This window comes from Copadichromis virginalis, linkage group LG11 (assembly GCF_057382275.1).
Source record: "Copadichromis virginalis isolate Kocher_CV1m ecotype Utaka linkage group LG11, C_Virginalis_male_GT1.1, whole genome shotgun sequence".
Lineage (NCBI taxonomy): Eukaryota > Metazoa > Chordata > Actinopteri > Cichliformes > Cichlidae > Copadichromis > Copadichromis virginalis.
The window spans coordinates 19,011,880-19,030,127 of record NC_140628.1 but is presented as its reverse complement, the minus strand read 5'-3'; the positions used below and the strand labels follow the sequence as shown (position 1 = coordinate 19,030,127).

Genomic DNA, 18,248 nt, shown 5'->3' with positions numbered 1-18,248 from the left:
TTGGCAAACGAACGAAACGTTAAGACATTTCTTTACCTATAAATCTTCAAATGTGAGATCGGCGTCATCCTTTGGACAATAATTATTAACAACGCCTTCCATTATGTATGTGGTGGTTGTCATCTTTTTTAGGTTCGCATTTTTATATGATAAACCCGCAAGTCAACACGAAAGCAGAAATCTTGTGAACAACCCTGTTTATTGCAGTTGTTCTCAAACACTGACGGGGTCTCAAGTATGCCACCAATCTGGTTGGAACTATGTTGAATCAATATGACATTTTTTAGTGAGGAATAAACAAATAGTTTGCTAATGCTTGGCTCTATTTCACAAAAATTCAACTAGTATCCTTTTTTATTGGTAATATCTGCTTTTGAAGCGGGGGAGGCCCCCCCAAAAAAGTTTGAGTACCACTGCATTTCAGACTGATTAAAAAAAACACCCTCTTTCCTCCTCGTTAAGGGTTTGTCATCAGTAAGTTTCTTGTGCTTGTTAAAAAGCAAAAAATAGATTAACATTTTTTCATATCAAATGTAATGCAATCATTAACACTTAATTACTGTGAAAATAAATAAATAAAATAAGTAAATCCAGATGTCTCTGCATGTGTTCTGTGGTGTGGGAGAATCACACATTATCACTATTCATGTCTGGTGATGGGGTTGCTGCAGGTCACTTCCAATTTATTCCAAGCAGCTGAAGAAGTTATATTTCGCCTTGCTCGAGGACACTCTGGAGAAGTAACTAAAAGAATTAACAAAACAATGTTCTCATTCATTTACTCAAACTGCTCAAGATCTGAAACAAACTTTCTTCTGAAGCCAGAAGCTACCCGCTAATTCTCTAAGCCTCTGTTGCTTGTGCTCTGGCTACGACCCTGACCAAGCTAACTAGCCACAGTGGCTATCACACCCACCAGTGTCTGACTAAGACCCTAGCATGCACTAGCCAGCTACAGCCCCGGTGACTGAAGCACACAGTGGTGAGAAGGCAGGCAGGATGTAATCTCCAGGAGCTGTTGATACAGGGAAACACACAAGGTTTGGGTCAAAGGGATTAAAATGGTGGAGGTGCTGGCTGTATGAAGAAGAGGGGCTGCGAAATAGTGGCGGGAGCAGCGGGCGAGCCACCCCATAACAGAGAGGAGTGGGGAGATTACAGGGAAAATGGCGCAAGGGGGATTCCTGCAAGGAGAAGGGAAGCAGTGACTCCAAATGGCATTGGAACACAGCATTAGCGGCCGCTATTCAACAGTATGCAGGCTTAGCGGGCTCAGGGCATCGGGAGAGAGGTGGTCGTGTTGATGGCGAGTTTCTGTAGGTGACAGGTGCGAGGAAGTCATCTTCACAGCTCCACTTGAAGACTTTCTCTCATACTGCTCAGTCACCCCCTCTGTGACTGTGACTGTCTAAACATTGTCAATGCCAGAAACAAAAAGTTAAAAAAAGAAAAATCAAATCTTTAAACAAAGGAGGCCAGCTCTGCGGGGTGATATTGCACGAGGAGAGTTTTAACTGAGCCCTTCATGCCTATGCAAACCGCACATGGTTTGGATAGAGTTCCATCAACAAAACATGTCAATCACCCCTCCGTGAAAAAGGGAGAGATACGAGACTGAAACCTATCTCGCACAGACCCAAATACTGTACTCACGTCTTCCATTTCACAGTGTGTGGGAGAGCGGGGGTTCACAAAAAAAAAAAAAAAATCTTACATCGCTCATTTTTTTCCTCCTCAATCCAGCTATCCAAGGGCTCAGATTCCAGTTACATTTCACATTGAATAGACTTGTGTTTCCAGCAGTCTAGCCCTCTTCTAGTATGCTGGCTAGTGGAGCGATGACAGATTGGTTTCCACTCACTGCATGGGGGAGCACAATGGAGTGGCTTTGACAGAGTTAAGAGAAACAGTGCATCAGCACCCCCCCCCCAACAATCTCTCTTTTTCCTCACACGCGCACACACACACTCACACACGCCTCTTTCTTCCACTCTCTCTCCATTTCTTCTTTCTCCCTCTCTCTCTTCCCTGGGGCTTAGAGAATGGATGGCCCTGTCTGACCTGGACGACACTGATGTCTAGTCCTCTACACTACTGTACCTACAGCACGGCTGTCTGCCCGCTCGCCTCTCTGTCCACTCTTTCTCGCTTTTACACACATACACGGCGAACAGGGGCACCCATCTCTGTCACACGGCGCCAACAGGCAGAGGTCAGTAGAGCTCAGGTACTAAAGCAGCCTGGAGGAGGTAGGGATTTGCTCATAAGTGGCCAGTATCGCTGTCACGCTGAAGAAACAACAAGTACAACAGCCTTAAAAATGTAAAAAATTGGAACTATAATTGTAAGAAAAAAGAAATAGAGAACAATGCTAAATCAGTTTTGAAGGACCTAGCGCCATATCAGAAGCTGGGAATTATTTTCATCTTGGACGATTCTGGATTACGGCCTATACAAAGTGAGTGGCAAATCATAGTGTCATGTGTGGGTGGTTTCATGAAGAAGAGCAGAGTTTATGCCCATCGCTAGCATTCAATTACCTTTTGGTTAAGGTTACCTTTTGAGGTAACCTTAACCCTACCCTCACCTAACCCTGACTATCCTTAACCAGAGACTGTAACTTCACTGGCGTCCACTTTTACTAAAGAGAAAAAATACTGAAGAAAGATTTAATATCAGCTCAATATCTCTAAATTTGCACTAACGCTACTAGAAAGGGGATTTTTTTTCAGCATGTACGCACTGGACATGTTACAGAGCAAGAGAAACTTGTTATCTGGTTAAAGTCTGACAGCTAAAACTGCACGATTAAGGTTTGGAAAGGGAACGATTTGTGCCACAGGAGTTCAGTCTCTGTTGGTAAAGACAATCTCAATTCTTTTCTGACCGCAGAAACTCTCCATGTGAACTGTACTCGATGACCAAACACAACTTTGATTGCCAAATAAAGATAAAACGCTGACAATATGATCAAGTATGGCATTGATAGACTGTTGATGTCAATGTCCTCACCCATTGCATTAAACTTTTAGCTCAGACACTTGATCGCATGATAAAATAACCCACAGATAGGGGGCTAATACTGCAGGAGCCTTGCAGTTGTATTCCTCTGCAACAAGAAAAAAAATACTGTGATATCCCACTGATACGCTGCTCTAAAGACTATGGGACCATGTTTTGTTTTTTTTCTCAGCCAGGTGGATGTGCAATCAATAAAATGGATTAGCTGCAAAGGTATGTACAAAGGTTATCACCGAGCTCTCCTGCATGAACACAGTGGCGACCCCACAAAACAATTTTGTAATGTCTCATGCTATTTCTTCAGAGGAAATCTGATTATGTTTTGCCCAGGCTAAAAATTGATTTGCAGGGGAGTATACATTATCAAAGGAAAAATGGCTCCTGCAGCACCGGGCCTTATGGCTTGACTGAATTGTTATTTCTAACACTGTTTTATACGCCGACTGTATCACTGTAACACAGTCAGCGTTGCACACTTCCTTTTCTTTCTCAATAACAACTTTTCTTTCCCCGTCATGTCCCTCTTTCCTTCTCTGTGTGCTTTTTTTGTTCATAGCACGATCGTCTCCTCGCTCCCTTGGCACTTCAGAGTTTCACCCTGACTCATTTTCACTTGTTTAGTTCCACTCGCTGCGGTCCTGTGTCAACCCTCACACAGACTTTAACCAGGTGGCTTTCCATCACGCTGACTGACGATCTGAACACCCTTCCACCCAAGTGATTCCTCTATCTCTGTCCCTCCATCTCACTTTCTCTCTCTCTCTCTCTCTCACACACACATACAATGTGACCCCCCTTAAGTCTGATGAAACAACCCTCTCTGCCCATCTCCAAAAAAAAGAGAAGAAACTGTGTGGAGGAGCAGAAAGGCCCCTCACTCAAGCTCTCAGCTTTTGTCTCTGATTATCCCTGCACACACACACACACATACACACACTCCACCTCTCATCCTGCTCCTGGATCTTGTGTGTGTATGTGTGTTTAAGGTGGGGGGGGGGGGGGGGGGGGGAGACTCTGACCAATGGCATCCAACAGCAGGGCTTTATCCTGAAGCACACTGACAATGCTTTTCACACCTACTTACCACAGCAGAGATGGAGGCGGCGGGCTGGATCATGCCCAGGCCTAAAAGCAGGCTAAGGGCTTTTAGAAGACACACAGAATAGACTCTTTAATTACTGACTCAAGATCCCGCAGTAGATTACAAAAAAAAAGAAAAAGAAAAACCCTCACAGAGGCTTATTTTCATATCTGCAGAATTTTTCAATGAATATAAAAACGGTCATTGATTATGCCGTTAAGGGAGGGACGTTAAGCAGGGAAATAATAAAGTACATATAATCACATTAGCTTGCGGTGATTAATGTAATAAAATGTGATCTTTTTTTCCCCATCTGTATTGAACACATTCAATACTGAGGAGACATGCTGCAAATACTAAGAAGCAGCTTCCTTAATATCCACTTAACTAGCTCTGTGTGCAAAGACATCTGCGAAAGCACCGCAGATAACTCAAGGAACGTACTTGGCCTGATAGGAAGAGGAATGACGAGGGGGGGGGCAAAATCCTAAATAATGACTCATGTGTTCTTTTGATGCTCATACTTGCATTACTTGGAGCACAAACGATTGTGTGTGTGTGTGTGTGTGTGTGTGTGTGTGTGTGTGTGTGTGTGTGTGTGTGTGTGTGTGTGTGCGCGTGTCTTCCATCCCAGGGACACAATCCTTCCTACGTGATCAATACCAAAGCATTTCTGTTCATTGATTATATAATTATACAGAAATTAAATCTGTGACGCGCTCTCATGTAGCACCACTAGCTAATATAGCCAGCAGATGAGACTGAGAGGAGGGAAGAAGAGGCTTTCTCTCTACTTACTATTTTTTTCCCTTTTTTTTTTTTTTTAAAAGCACGGTGCTTAAAGCAAGCTCGGTGTAGTCCAGGTACTTCACTCAGATGATTATAATGCCACGAGGGTGCAATACATCACTCTTATTAGCCACACTGGAGCACAATGGTATCATAATTAATGGTCGCAGCAGGATTGAACGCTGCCCTGACATGGAAAAGTGGGCCTACTTAAGCTCTACAAGGCATTTAAATATGCAGAGTGAATGGCACAACCCAAACCCTCCTGCTCTAAGGACAGCCCACGCTCATTAGCCTGACACCCTCCGTGGCATTGATACAAGGACGACTGGCTAAACTCTCAGGCAGGCGCACGCGTGCGCACGCACACACAAAACAAGAAATCACAAGCACACATACACAAACACAAAATGTGCAGCGACTACAGTGACAAAATGTTAAACAGCGAGATATGACTAGAACAATCTTGTCCCTCATCAGTGCCCATCACTTCTTTTACATTTCCCCCCTTGCATTGTTGTTTTTGTCTCAAGGCTTAGTCTGCACTGAATGCAGATGGACATATATGTGTCAGCAGCCATTATGTGAATTTTCGGTAATGGCGTTTGGTCTGCCTTTGTGTGTGTGTGTGTGTGTGTGTGTGTGTGTGTGTGTGTGTTTGTAGCGAATGTGCATGCTGTAGCAGAGTGTGTTGTCTGGTGCTTGTGCTATACTGTCTAGCATGGGCAAAACTGCCTGCTCGGTGGGAGAACAATGCACATAAAAGGCTGTCGGAGGAAGCGTCTGGAGCTGATGGGAAGTGGTCGTGTGTGCGTGCGTGTACTTTATATGCTTACGACTGAGACAGAAGAAAAAAATCACAGAGAAAACGCCCTCTTCAATATGTCTCCTGACTATGTTTGTAAAAAATGAGACAAGAGAAAATAATAAAGAGTATGCGTTCCTGTTTCAGTCATGTGCGATGACATGTGCATGAATGCCTCCTAAAAGCAGGTGTGGGATGTTAAGTCCTCTCAGATTGGTGTATGATTTGGATTTTCCACTCCTCCTCTTCTCTTCCTATCCTGTTCGTAAAACCCGCTACATAACTTCTCCTAAAAGAAGAAGGAAAAAACAAAACAAAACAGTGTAGACGCCACTCAGGAGCTGCCGCGTGCCTAAAACCAGCAGCTCCTCTCCACACGGCTCACTCCAGCCTGACCGTACCGAGTTATCGCGTGGCTCAGTGCAATCAATTATTGCTGCAGTGGAATCATTAATAATTTCCTAATGAAAACGATTCTGTTGATCTCTGTTGTCTTTTAATTAAACATAATTAGTCGGCTGCTCGGAGCTGTGGTGGGGACTCCTTTAGGGTACAATTTTGTTTTAATACACTGATAATGGAATTTTTACATTGTGTCAGTTGTTTAGTTATTATTCAGTCACACTATTTCGCTATGTTCCTAGATAACAGATAATAACCCTCGCACCTTCTATTCGCTGCAGTCATTTTGAAATAGGAGGGTCGAAATGAACAATTAAATTTTGAACTGTAAGAGTCCTCTCCTCTCACTGTTTCATGGCGCACGCTGCCAGGGTGCAGTGCGCGAAACGTTGCAAGTTTGACGCCTTCATTTCACAGGGGGGAAAAACTCAAAATGTCTTTGCATTTTTCTTTTCTTTTCTTTTTTTTTTTTAGAGAGAGTCTGATAGATACTACATCTGTCCTGTCAGGTCACGCAAGTTCACCATATTGCCTCAGCGGTCTGCTGCTCTGGATCAGTGGAAAGAGCAAATGAAGGCATAAAAAAGGATCTGATTGTGAGGACTTAGAGAATCTGAAATGACACAAAGACGCAGAGATTTAGCTAATTCCGCACCGTCCGAGCTTATGTAAAACGGCCTAGTTACACTGGTCAATTTCTACACGAACAATGTGGCCAAGTTGCTCTGGAGACTTATTGGACATGCTGTATCTGAATGTGGTCTGGCTTAAGAGGCTTACATTCCAAAAGTTTCGGTGACCTCTGAATAATGCCACGTAATGTGGTCACGTTAACTGTGTATAGTTTCACCTGGCTTACCGTAGATATCAGGTATAAGCGCAATTGAGGTTCAAAGCAAGGATGAACCGAATCATCGTGCGTGGCACCTCACTCCTAAAAAATGTCGTGTTTTTATTCAAATTGATTTATTGTTATTTGTAAGTTCAGATGTGACTGTGTCTGATTGAACTTGGATGCCCTGCAGCAGAGGAAAGGCCTCACATAATGGGAACATAGTATGATTAAAATATGCCTGAATTATTTACCATACGCATGGGCACTGAAGTACACCTATCTGCTGCTGTAAGGGTTAAATGTGATCAAAAAGTCCCCCTACAAGAGGAGCATTTATTCCTGTTTGGGTAACATTTGTGGAAAAACTACACTTTAAAAATAAAAATAAAAAATTGAATGTATTCATGACTTCCTTAACCTCAGGGCAGAGAGGTCAAAAAGTTCCGAGAGGTGACTAAAGTGAGGAAATACAGCACAACACCTTATCATTAAGAAAGCTGTTTGACAGCATAAGCACATCGGTGGTCACGCTGGCTCTCTGAGCAGCTGCTGAAATCCACAATCAGGCGGGTTTGCGACATCTGAACCCCATCGCTAACACGTTCAGCCGAGAGACGTTGGACGATGAAAAGAAATCACAATGTGTCTGAATTTGTTTTCTCTGTTAAATCTCTCCCACTTTCCAGCTGCATTGTTTATCAATCTGTTGTTTATCTGTACAGAAAATTCTCCCCTGTCTCCCCTCCCTCCCTCCTGTCTGTCATTCGCTCCGTCTCCTCATTCTCCGGCGTTACTGTAACATATAATTACTCTGCAGACTTGCTGCCTGTTTCTAGAACTTCGGCGGTTCAAAGAAACTGTCGGAGTGTGGAGGAGAGCATTGTGGGAGTTCCAGGTGGATTTCTCGATAATGAGTTAGCGCAGTAGTAGGAATTGAGAGTTTTAGTAATGGCTGGCTGCTAAGGCTCTTCCTGGGAGTTTAATGTAAAACAAACAGGGCCATGCTGACAGCCTGGGAAAAACAGATATTGCACTTTTCCCCGCTTCCACTTCAGGGCTCGTGCTGTTCTCTCATTTTGAGGAAGGGGAATTCGAAGAAGAATTTATATTCATGAAACGAATGCGAATCTTAATTGGAGACATTTTAAATGACTCAAATATTACTCATGGTCTTCCACTTGTTTTTTTCCCCGCATTTTTTAAATATTCATGCTTTTCTGCTCGTCTCGATTAAGTGATTCAGACGTGCAAACAGAGGGCAGGGAAAACATCATTTTGCTATAGCAACAGGAATTGCAGCATCTCAAAAACTGGGTCGAATATGTGACATTATAAGGTAAGTGTTTCTTGGTGCTGATGACCAGGGGCGCCCTGTGGGGGGACCTGACTATGCCATCCTGCTGCTTGTTACACACTCCAGTGCATGTATTATACATAACACATTGCAGGGCTACAACTCTCAGAGGAATCATTTTTGCTGAATCCAGTCCTCCCTCGCTCTGCACATATCCCCCACGCCCCCCACACACACTTCCTGACAAGTTTCGGGGATAGAGGATGAGCATTTGTACGAAAAAAATAAAATAAAAAAGCAATGCAGAAATCATAGGACAGAGCGTCCAGCACTAAGCTACAGCCACTCAAACCAATCACCATCCCTTACTTAGAGATACTCCCCCATAGATTCACACTGGCAAGCATCCAAAGTGAACTGCTACTATCTTTGCATGCAGCCATAAAGAAAGCCGAGACCACTGAAACGTGAGCCAAAGCATATTCTGCAAGCATTCTGTGTATTGAGATATTCACTGTTTTCCATAAATAACGCATCTCAGGGAGCAACGAAACAGCCAACAGACGGGAAACACAGCACAGGGGTGAAGATATAAACAATCTGGGCCTCAGCTTTTCAAGGTGGGAAGAAAGTTCTTGCCGGACTCCGAGAAGCCTTTTTTTCCCTTTAGTCGGTCCGCGCCAGCGTCAACGCGATAAACACAATTCCAGCACGGCTTCAAAAAAGAAACGACAGGCGAAAAAAAAAGAAAGGAAAAAAAGACCAAATTCAATATTAAATTTGACAAAGATTTGACATTCCGGCACGCCGGCACTCCATTTCAATGTCACCTCCAGAGGGTGCGCACGCATGCAGATTGGAATATTTGAAGGAAAGCGATGAAGAAGAATGAGCAGCATAAATCGAGTCACAGTCTGGACGTAAGAGTCAAACGGCCGCGCGGCATCAAACGCTTCATCACTTTCTCAACTTCCTCCCAAGTCCAGGTGGAGAAAAAAAAGGTTGCCAGGAGCAAAAATGTGGAACAATTTTTTTTCTTTCTTTGGAAGAGAAAAAGCAAGAGAAACGGACACCCGACCCAATTTATGCAACTCGCTTTTGGTAAAGTTGCTGCAGACCAGTTCGAGTCAAGTGTGGAATAGCGCAGGCTGGATTTTGGTTTGAATCTTTGAAGTGCGCTAAAAGTTTGTTTCAAAGTCCAACATGTTGATCGCGTTCCTCCACAAGAGGTGACGAAATTTGTTTCGAGCCGAGTAATCGACTTACTGATTCTCTGAGGTGACAAGAGATATTTAACTCTGAGAATTGAATTAATTCTTTGTATTCAACATTCCCCCTATTATCGCTTATTATCAGTGGCAAGCATGTGCTGATGCTTGTGGAGGATTTAGAGTAATGAACTTATACAAGCAGAGCACAAGAGCGACTCACACAAGGGGTCGTCTGGAGATGTTATTGTGTTTTAATTTAATAAGGTCAAGTTGGAAGCGACAAACAAAGGCGCTCCCAGCTGAGGTGGCGATGATGCTGTGTGTGATGTTATCGCCAGGATACATGTATGAAGAGTGGCAGAGGAAATTCTCAAGAAGAAAAAAAAAGAAGAAGTGAGAAATCCTGTTATTGCCCTTCTTTTTGTTTCATACAGTCACTCTGTGAGCAAAAAGATTAGAAGATTTTAAAGAAGTGCATAATCTTCTTTAACAGCTTATCAAAACTTTAATGATTTGGTGATAAAGAGCACAAAGTTAAGTAGCCGGTTAAGAGGATAACTCCCCAGTGCAGTCTAGTGATTAGTAGATGAGAATTGGGAGACCGAAAATCCGGGTTGCAAATCCCACTCCTGCCACTTATTCACTTTGAGGGAGAAGAAGCTCCATTTCAGCTTTGGGGGTATTGTCACGGGGTAATCATTTTTGAAAAGTGATAAATAGAGGCCCCCCCTACCCACCCCTTCAGAAGCCCAAACACATCTTTATTTACGTATTTATTTCGCCGTGTCTCTTTGGTTAACACCCGTCAAGACCCAATTATAGCTGCAGAAGCCATGCGCTTTCATGAGGAGTGAAGCTCCACACTTTAGTGTCAGTGCTGTGTACAGTGCGAGCATCTTCTCGTGCAATCTGCAACAAACCCAGCTCTCCACAGATCAGTTTGCGGGGCTCCTTTAATGAGGCCCTGCTGGACACAATGCAGGGGATTGAGGAGTTTATCGTCGTGACAGTGGGTCGTGGGTTTTTGGTGGGGGGGGGGGGGGGGTTGCACGCTTTGGATTACTTTTGTATGACTAACATGGATTTTCTGACAGATAGCGGTGCTTTTCCTTTTTCTTTTCCTCAACACATGTTTACAGAAATCCACTTCTCATTGGGAAGTTGTATGAATGCAGCTGATTTATTAAAAGATGTACGACTAAAGCTTCGCCGAATTAGCCGAGAAGAACAAATGAAGCAAAGTGGCAAACACATCTCCACTCATGCTTTTCCTCGCTATCTACCCCGAGATAGGGATTCACTTAGTATAAAAGAGTGTGGGGAGGAAAGGGGGGGGGGGCATTAATTACCTTGTGAAATCTAAAGACCATTAACTTTGTGTGTCAAGTGATGTTTCTCAGTTCCCAATCAGAGTTTTAGAGATATAAACGACTCTTTGGATGAGGAAAACAGATATGGAGCGAGAGCGCGCCTTTCTGTGTGTCCTCGTGGGCTGTGTAGATGCAATTATTTGTGCTTGTTTGTGACTTTGAGAAGAAGAAGAGAAGGAAAGAGAGGAGGAAAAACTAAAAGAATGACAGAGGGAGAGAGACAGGCAGAGGAGGAGTGGATGGAGGATTGTGGCGTGGTGTGCTGCGCTGCAGAGAGATAACAGGATGCCGGCGCGGCTTGCTTACCTTTGCTGTACACCACACAGTTGTTTTTGTTGTCTTCCGCTCCCTGCCAAGTCACATCCAGCAGCCACCTGGGGCCGGCGCTCAACACCACCGGGACCGTGCTCTTCGTCTTCTGGTCGAGGACAGATAACAAACACTAATCATCTGCTTATTTTGGTGATTAAAGAAACATTAATAACCTCTGAGTTACGCTCTTCCGCTGCACTGAATGACCATAAAGAGGCAATTTCAGAAACTATACAGCGTGCAACTCAAGTCCAGCACAATCCCTTTTTTCTCCTTTTTTCCTACACTGCTGAGAAAATGTGAAATCAGGGCAGTTTTTATGAGTGTATGTGTGTGTGCGAGATGGCCAACAGACAAATGCAGTGCTTGGTGTGATGGCAAATGGGTGCAAGAGCCCGCACTGTATCTGTTTCATCCAGGATTCAACCCGGAGATCCAGAATCAGATCCACTAGATTAAATAAAACATCTCACGTGTCTGAGAATCATAAAAAAATGAAAGGAAGAAAGGGGAAAAAAAGGACGGTGACTTTCAGAGAGAAGGAAGCAAGTGTTCGGCGGTGAACTTTGGGCGCATTGTGCCTCGCTATCACCAGGATCTCACTATTTCCTGAAACAAGCAGGGAAGAATTTAAAGAATCAGTATCCATTTCAAAGGCCGATTGAGGTCAGAGTTTTTATAATATACCGGGAAATTATTCCAAATGTGTAAGGTCATTTTTCTTCTTGGTCAGAGGTCAAACGTGGGGTTTCGTTCCACTGAAAGAATCAGAAATAAATAAATAAAACAGAGTGAGATAGAGAGCTACACCCTCTATAATAGATTCACATGCTGCGCTGTCACCACATTCGCCTGCGCTGTTCATCCTCACATGATTTTCTAGTCTGTTTTATTTTATGCTGGTTCTCCTTTTCTTTTGCTTCTTGTAAAGCGATGCGTTGGTGGTGTCGTGCATACGTTGCGTGTGTATGGAGGTGGTGGAGGGGCTGTTGCAACATCTCAGGCAGCTGGGTACAGTAGCCTATTACTCAAAGGCAGAATGTCACTATTTTAAGGCCATTTCTTTTGAACCCCGGGGCCTCCCCTTCATTAGGAGCCTACAGAAAACAGTTTAGCTAAGAGAAAATAGGTTGGGCTGCAATCTCGACACTTCATTTCTTTTTCCCCATCTGAGGCGGCCGGTGACAGGACACTGTCCATCTGCCTAATGCAAAAGCAAAATACCAGCCCTCTCGCGCACTTTTCACTTATTTCTCCCCCGCAAGAGGCAGCAACCTTCAAGGATAAATGCAAATGTCACTTGAGCATGTTAAAGGTCTGAATTGGCACAGATATGCACAAGAGATGAGCACTGTGCTCCGGCAGTGTGTCTGCATGCCCCCTCCTCCTCCTCCTACTCGTCCACCCGCCCATTTCTCTTTCCATGAACTCATCTAGTCAGAGGCTGGAGGACATGGATTTCTATTTATTTATTTTTTATGTTTTTTTTTTTTTTTAGAGAGAGAGAGCATTATTTACAAATGGCAAATACATCTCAGAGAGAGCTGATAGGAATCTGTTTGGATCTTGTCTGCAAAATGACGAAGGCAAACGCAGACACTCAATAGAGACAGATTTTGAAATAGTCCCTCTCTCTTTATATATATAGCTTCGCACATTGGCAAACTACACCGGCAAAACTGATCAAACACAGACAGCAAATTGTGTCTGTTGATATTCTTATTCCTTCTCCTGGCATCTCCTTATCCCGTCCTGGCAGCAGATGAGAGAGAGAGACAGAGAGAGAGAGAGAGAGAGAGAGAGGACCTCTGTAATTTAAGTCGTCCGCAATTTCACATTTCAAATTAGCCTCACAATAAAGTCTTCTATCTGGCTAACCTGAAAATCTCACACCCCTGTCAAAGGAGCAGAGCAGACCAGGCCGATTGTTGCTAGGACGACTATCTGAAATGGAAATCAGATTAACCCTTTCTCAGATCTCCAGACTGGAGCCATCTCTTATTCAGCAGCGAGAGGCCTCTCTGCCATCCTCCTGCACCTCTGGGAATTCATGATATTCCAGCTGCTCTTAATGTAGCCAGCAGAGACAAAGCGGCCATATTAACGACACATCTTCCCATGTTACGTTAGAAATACCATCACAATTTGTTAAGACTTGTGGCAGTAATCGCAATTGTTCCTCTGGTTCCCGCTGTAATAGAAACTTACGATGCATTAGCTTTGATTTAATTGTCACTGTTAACTATTCGCTTTGGTTCCCCTTTTTCTTGCAAAGTGAGCAGCAACAAGCCCCTGACAGCCAGTCTCAGTGTAGATTTACATAAAGCATCTATAGTGACAATATGCGCTTTGTAAGCAGCCTGTGTGTAGCAACCCCCGCAAAGACAAAGAAGCGCACAAGAACGACCGCACGCACAACAAATTTAGGATTAAGACACAGCGGCGTCACCGCAGCGAGGAGCGTCTCTGCAAATGCAAATGAAAACATTGGTACAACTGGATCAGTTGGCCTAAGTGGCCGAGGCCAGAAGAGGGAAAAAAACACGCAGATTGACAGGCAGAAAATTGCGATTTTCCCTCGAGCTAGGGACTCAGAGATGGACTGGCTGTACGGAAACAAACTCCTCTCAGAGATGCCAGCCATAAAAAAAAAAGAGAAAAAAGGGGGGGATGTGACGTAGGGAGGCTTTTTCCTGCCCAAAACAGCACACTGAGGGGGAACTGGAAAATATGCTGACCCCTGTTGGCAGTAAAAAAAAGAAAGAAAAGTTGCTGATCTTACTTTTTCCCCAATTCCTCTAAAGCATTTTTGTTATTTTCTGATATTTTTCATGCCTGGACTACACGTATTTTTGTAATTAAGACTAAATATTATTAACAGGGAAACGTTCGATGTGTTGTGTTTATACAGATACAATATCAGTTTACTGACTATCATCCCTGTCAGAGCCTGTAACCCACCCACCCCTCCCCAGCCTTCCTCTCTGTGTAGTGTGTTACGGTTTATCCACTGTCTGCTTTCACTCCAGTGGTTTCAATACTCTCTCGGTATTTTTATTTTTTTTTCTTCCTTCCTCTGAGCTCTGTTACCGTTCCTCGTGTAAGAGATACAGTGACCAAAACAGTGTAGTCAGCGAGGAAGTGATTACAAACTGATGCTCCAAATTCGCTATAAAATGAAAATCAATATTTCCACAAGTTGCTGCAACATAAAAGATAACCTTCATTGATTTTTCTAGACTTAGGCCCCTGTGATAAAATCTAATATAAATTTTCAGCCACACGGATTTGGATCAGAGTGGAGCAGGGGCTGAACGATAAGTTCCGCGCACATCTCTCAGACTTGGATTTTTTTCCTCCCCTCCTTCCCCTTTTTCCTTCTTCCAAGGCAGGGCTGTACTATTTATAATTGGCCCTGTGTGAGCAAAAGCTTCTATCGGGAATCTGTTCTAATTTTTATTACTGAGAAGCTAAAGCCTGTTCCAGATAATTTGGAAATTTCAGGGGAATTGTGATAGAGCTGATGGCACAGCCGGACTGACTCCAGAAAGGAGCTAACCTGTAATAGCCTCTGTGGCTGCGCTGATTAAATGTTGCCATAGATGAAAGACCTGCCATCACCGCAATAAATTAACCAATCACACAAATCCCAAGTCGCTACTAATCCCTCCTTGATACCATGATCCTCTGATCAGCTGAAGGAGGTGAAGAAGAAAGTGTCTTGTGACACTCAGCCTTCTAACTCCCTGCTTCCCTGTGTAAACAACAAGCTAATGATATCGCCGCTGACCATTTCACCACCACTGGCTACTCTTAACCCGTTTCATGGTCAGGGCAGGTGAAATCGATACAAACCGCAGTGGGAATGATTATTTTCCTCATCGCACTCGCACTCGCACGCCCACCCCCTCCACCACCACCACCTCCCTCCCTCCACCAAGGTCACCGACTGGCACTGTATCCGTCTTGATCCCACAGCTGCAGGATTTAGACAACTGAGAGATCAAAACCGCTCCGTCTGAATATCTCAAGACATATACCGGCTTTATGCATTCATCTTTCAACGCCCACTCGGTGCCAAAGTAGTGCCATTTCCAAATGAAAACACTAGTGGAAATATTCCAGTCAAATCACTCTGAGTATTTTTGAACCTTGCCCTCTTTTTCACAGTAAAAGCCTTGTTTCAACAATTGTTTTTTATTTCCATCTTTTTTTCCCTCTTTTGCTCCTGAATAGCTGATAACGGCATTTTCTCATCCCCACATTACATCTGACCACTGTTGACCTGGCAACGCGTGCCCAAATCATTTTAAAAGTGCCGTGTCCTTTGCGGTACTATATTTGCAGCCTAAATATATAAATATATATATAAAGATACAAGCTTACGTATGGGTTATGTCGAGTTTATATGTTCTCTGTTTCTAACATGGGAGTGAGGATAAAGGATTTGTACCTGTTTTACCAGTCAGTTTACAGCAGACAGCACACTCACACCTTGATAACGTCCATTGCAATTAGTTGTTCACTGCGATGAAACAAATTGCATGTGGTCAACTGGAAATTTCATTAAGGGAGATTTTCCTCTAGCCCTCGTTATCGCTCTGCGTATTAATATTTTCTTAGCCTCAAGGATGGATGGGTTGCAAGGGTCTTTTTTTTGTTGAATTAAAAAAAAAAAAAAAAACGTCCGGAGCTAACCTCACAGCCTGTGTTCGCCCGCCGCTATCCACGCTGGCAAAAAAGCTGTGTACATGCTTAGTTAGGTGCTGCATTTTTTTTCATTGCGCCCTGAAATAAGGTTCTCTGTCGACATCCACAATAAAGTGGGAAATACCTCCATTTCTCAAGTCTGCTTTTGTGTCATTCTCCCCCTCTTCTAAATGGCTATGGTTACATCTGCTGAAATGAAAAGATACCTACATACAGCTTTCATCCCCCCCACCCCTCCCTCTCAGGCTATAGCATCTTCTATTGGGAGGCTAAATAACAGAAATGTGCAGGAATTGCACACTAATTCCCCTTAGAGATAGATCTTGGCTGGTGCCCTGTCATAAATCAGAGAATTTCGATATGAAATGAGGCAAGCTGCTCTAATCATTTCTGCATTTCAAATTGGATCACTGGCTCAATCGCCTGGCTTTTAAACTGCTTGCCTAAGAGCAAATGTGAGGTGGGAGATAATTCAGCTGAAATCTCTGCCTGCTCTGTGCAGCAGTTAGTTTACTGCTTGAGTGCAAGAGAATGCTTTTTTCTTCCCTTAGCCCATCTTTCTCTTTTCAACTTTGTTAAATTGACTTTTCATTTTAAAATCGATTAAACTGAGAGAGTCACTGCTGTTCCCGGAATCTTTAAAGGGACACCCATCACTGTGCGCATGTGCCTTTATTTGGCTGGCCGCTATCATGGCGCCACTATGGGAAATAAATATTTTCTCATTTAAATCACCTTTTATCCTGCTGACTGGACTGTAAGCATCAAAGTTCATGTGCTGCATTAGCTATTACTTACGTCGCTCCATTGAAATGCACATGGGGTCTGTATTTATACTGACTATGGGTGGCATTGCATGATTACTGTATGTTCAGTTGCTTTTATTAAGCCACAATATGAAGAGACTGATGACTGGCTGCTCTGGATGTTGATTGGGAAGCAATGCTAAATTACAAATAGCACATCTACACCCTATTCTGTTTACTTTTAAACGAATCTGCGTCTTGCTCAATCAGAGGGGATAGGAGTGAAGAATAGAGATTCAGAAGGGTGGGTGGGGTAGAGGGGACACATCAATTCTCTATTCTTCAAGACCTTCAGGCATGTTGAGGTGCTTCAACTCTAAAGCCAAACAGTTTAGTGTAAGCTGTACCTGCCCTGAAGACAAGCAACCCCCTTTCTCCAGCCCTCCCTTCTCATCCATCATTTCTTTCATTACATTTTCTTTTCTTTCATGTCACTGGCTTCCTTTCCTTTCCTTTCCTTTCCTTTCCTTTCCTTTCCTTTCCTTTCCTTTCCTACCCCACTTTCCTTTAACATCAGCATGTCGCCCGCCCTCATCACATACTGTATATAAAACGTCTTCACTTCCCCAGCCCTTCAGCATCAAAACTACAATGTCTCCAACTTTCTTTGTAGTGGCGAACGTGTAATTCAACTTCACGAGTAAATGCGCGTGTGCTGCCGTAACTCCGTATTATGCATATGTCTCGAGAACTATTTGAAGATGTAAACAAGGAAAAGTGGAATTTGTAATGCATGTGCTCCGGGACTTAATCATGTCTTGGAGGTAGGGCTCACATATACACACACACGTGTACTCCTTGTGTTTGGCTTTGGTCAGGGGACAGAACAGCCCTGTCGCTTCACTACTCACTGTTTGAATTACTCAAAAATTTCCCATTTGAATTCAATTGGCAAGGACTTGTTTGATCTTTTGCATGTGAGTTAGGTCTGACTCCCCGAGCAGCAAGAAGCTGTGTGAGGGAACATAATAGAGAACCTGGAGCCAGTAATGTTCACCTGTATGGATATTACCAAGGCCCCTGGGGGTCAAGGTGGCAGGTGGCATATTCTCTGGACAGATCCACCTCTTTCTCTGTTGGGAATAAACATGCGGATGGGGGGATTTCTTCAAAGAGGAAGAAAAGGGGAACTCGGGAGTCAATCTGTCAATGGGGTCACAACAAATCCCTGCTCTCATAACCACACATGGAAGACTAGGATCAGTCAGAGGCAGCAAATAAAGACAAACAATAAAATAGTAGGCTTGAACGAAGCCCCTGACTTTAGATAAACCCTCGTGCCCCCCTTTAGGTACTGGATTTTAATATTCTTTTGAACTCCCCTCTCTTCTCTGGTGGAGTTATAAATTTCATGATGCATTAGCTTAGCATCTACAGTATGTGATTTTATATTTCAGAAGTCTCTTTCATTCTGTGCGGCCGAATCGCCTCCTGATTGGTAAAGTGAGGTTTCTCTATATCCAAGTGTACCAAATAATAACTATAATAAGCAGAAGGGAAAAGGCAATACATAAAAAATGAGCGAAGATTAAGAATCAACTGAAGAAACACAAGCCTCACTAACTTTGTTCTAACAGTGAACACAAAGAACAAAGGTATCTGAGATTTGCAT

At 43.5% G+C, this 18,248-nt stretch overlaps 1 protein-coding gene across 2 annotated transcripts in view; it reads right to left on the bottom strand.

Moving 5' to 3' along the window:
- The window catches only part of zfpm2a (zinc finger protein, FOG family member 2a), a 127,046-nt gene that overhangs the window by 33,121 nt on the left and 75,677 nt on the right, over positions 1-18,248 (bottom strand). Inside the window, exon 5 of one of the 2 annotated variants that reach the window (XM_085473455.1) lies at positions 11,115-11,226. In XM_085473455.1, the coding sequence (XP_085329581.1) occupies positions 11,115-11,226 (112 nt within the window). The remainder of the gene's footprint in view (positions 1-11,114; positions 11,227-18,248) is intronic. The other variant, XM_085473456.1, reaches the window with a different exon arrangement.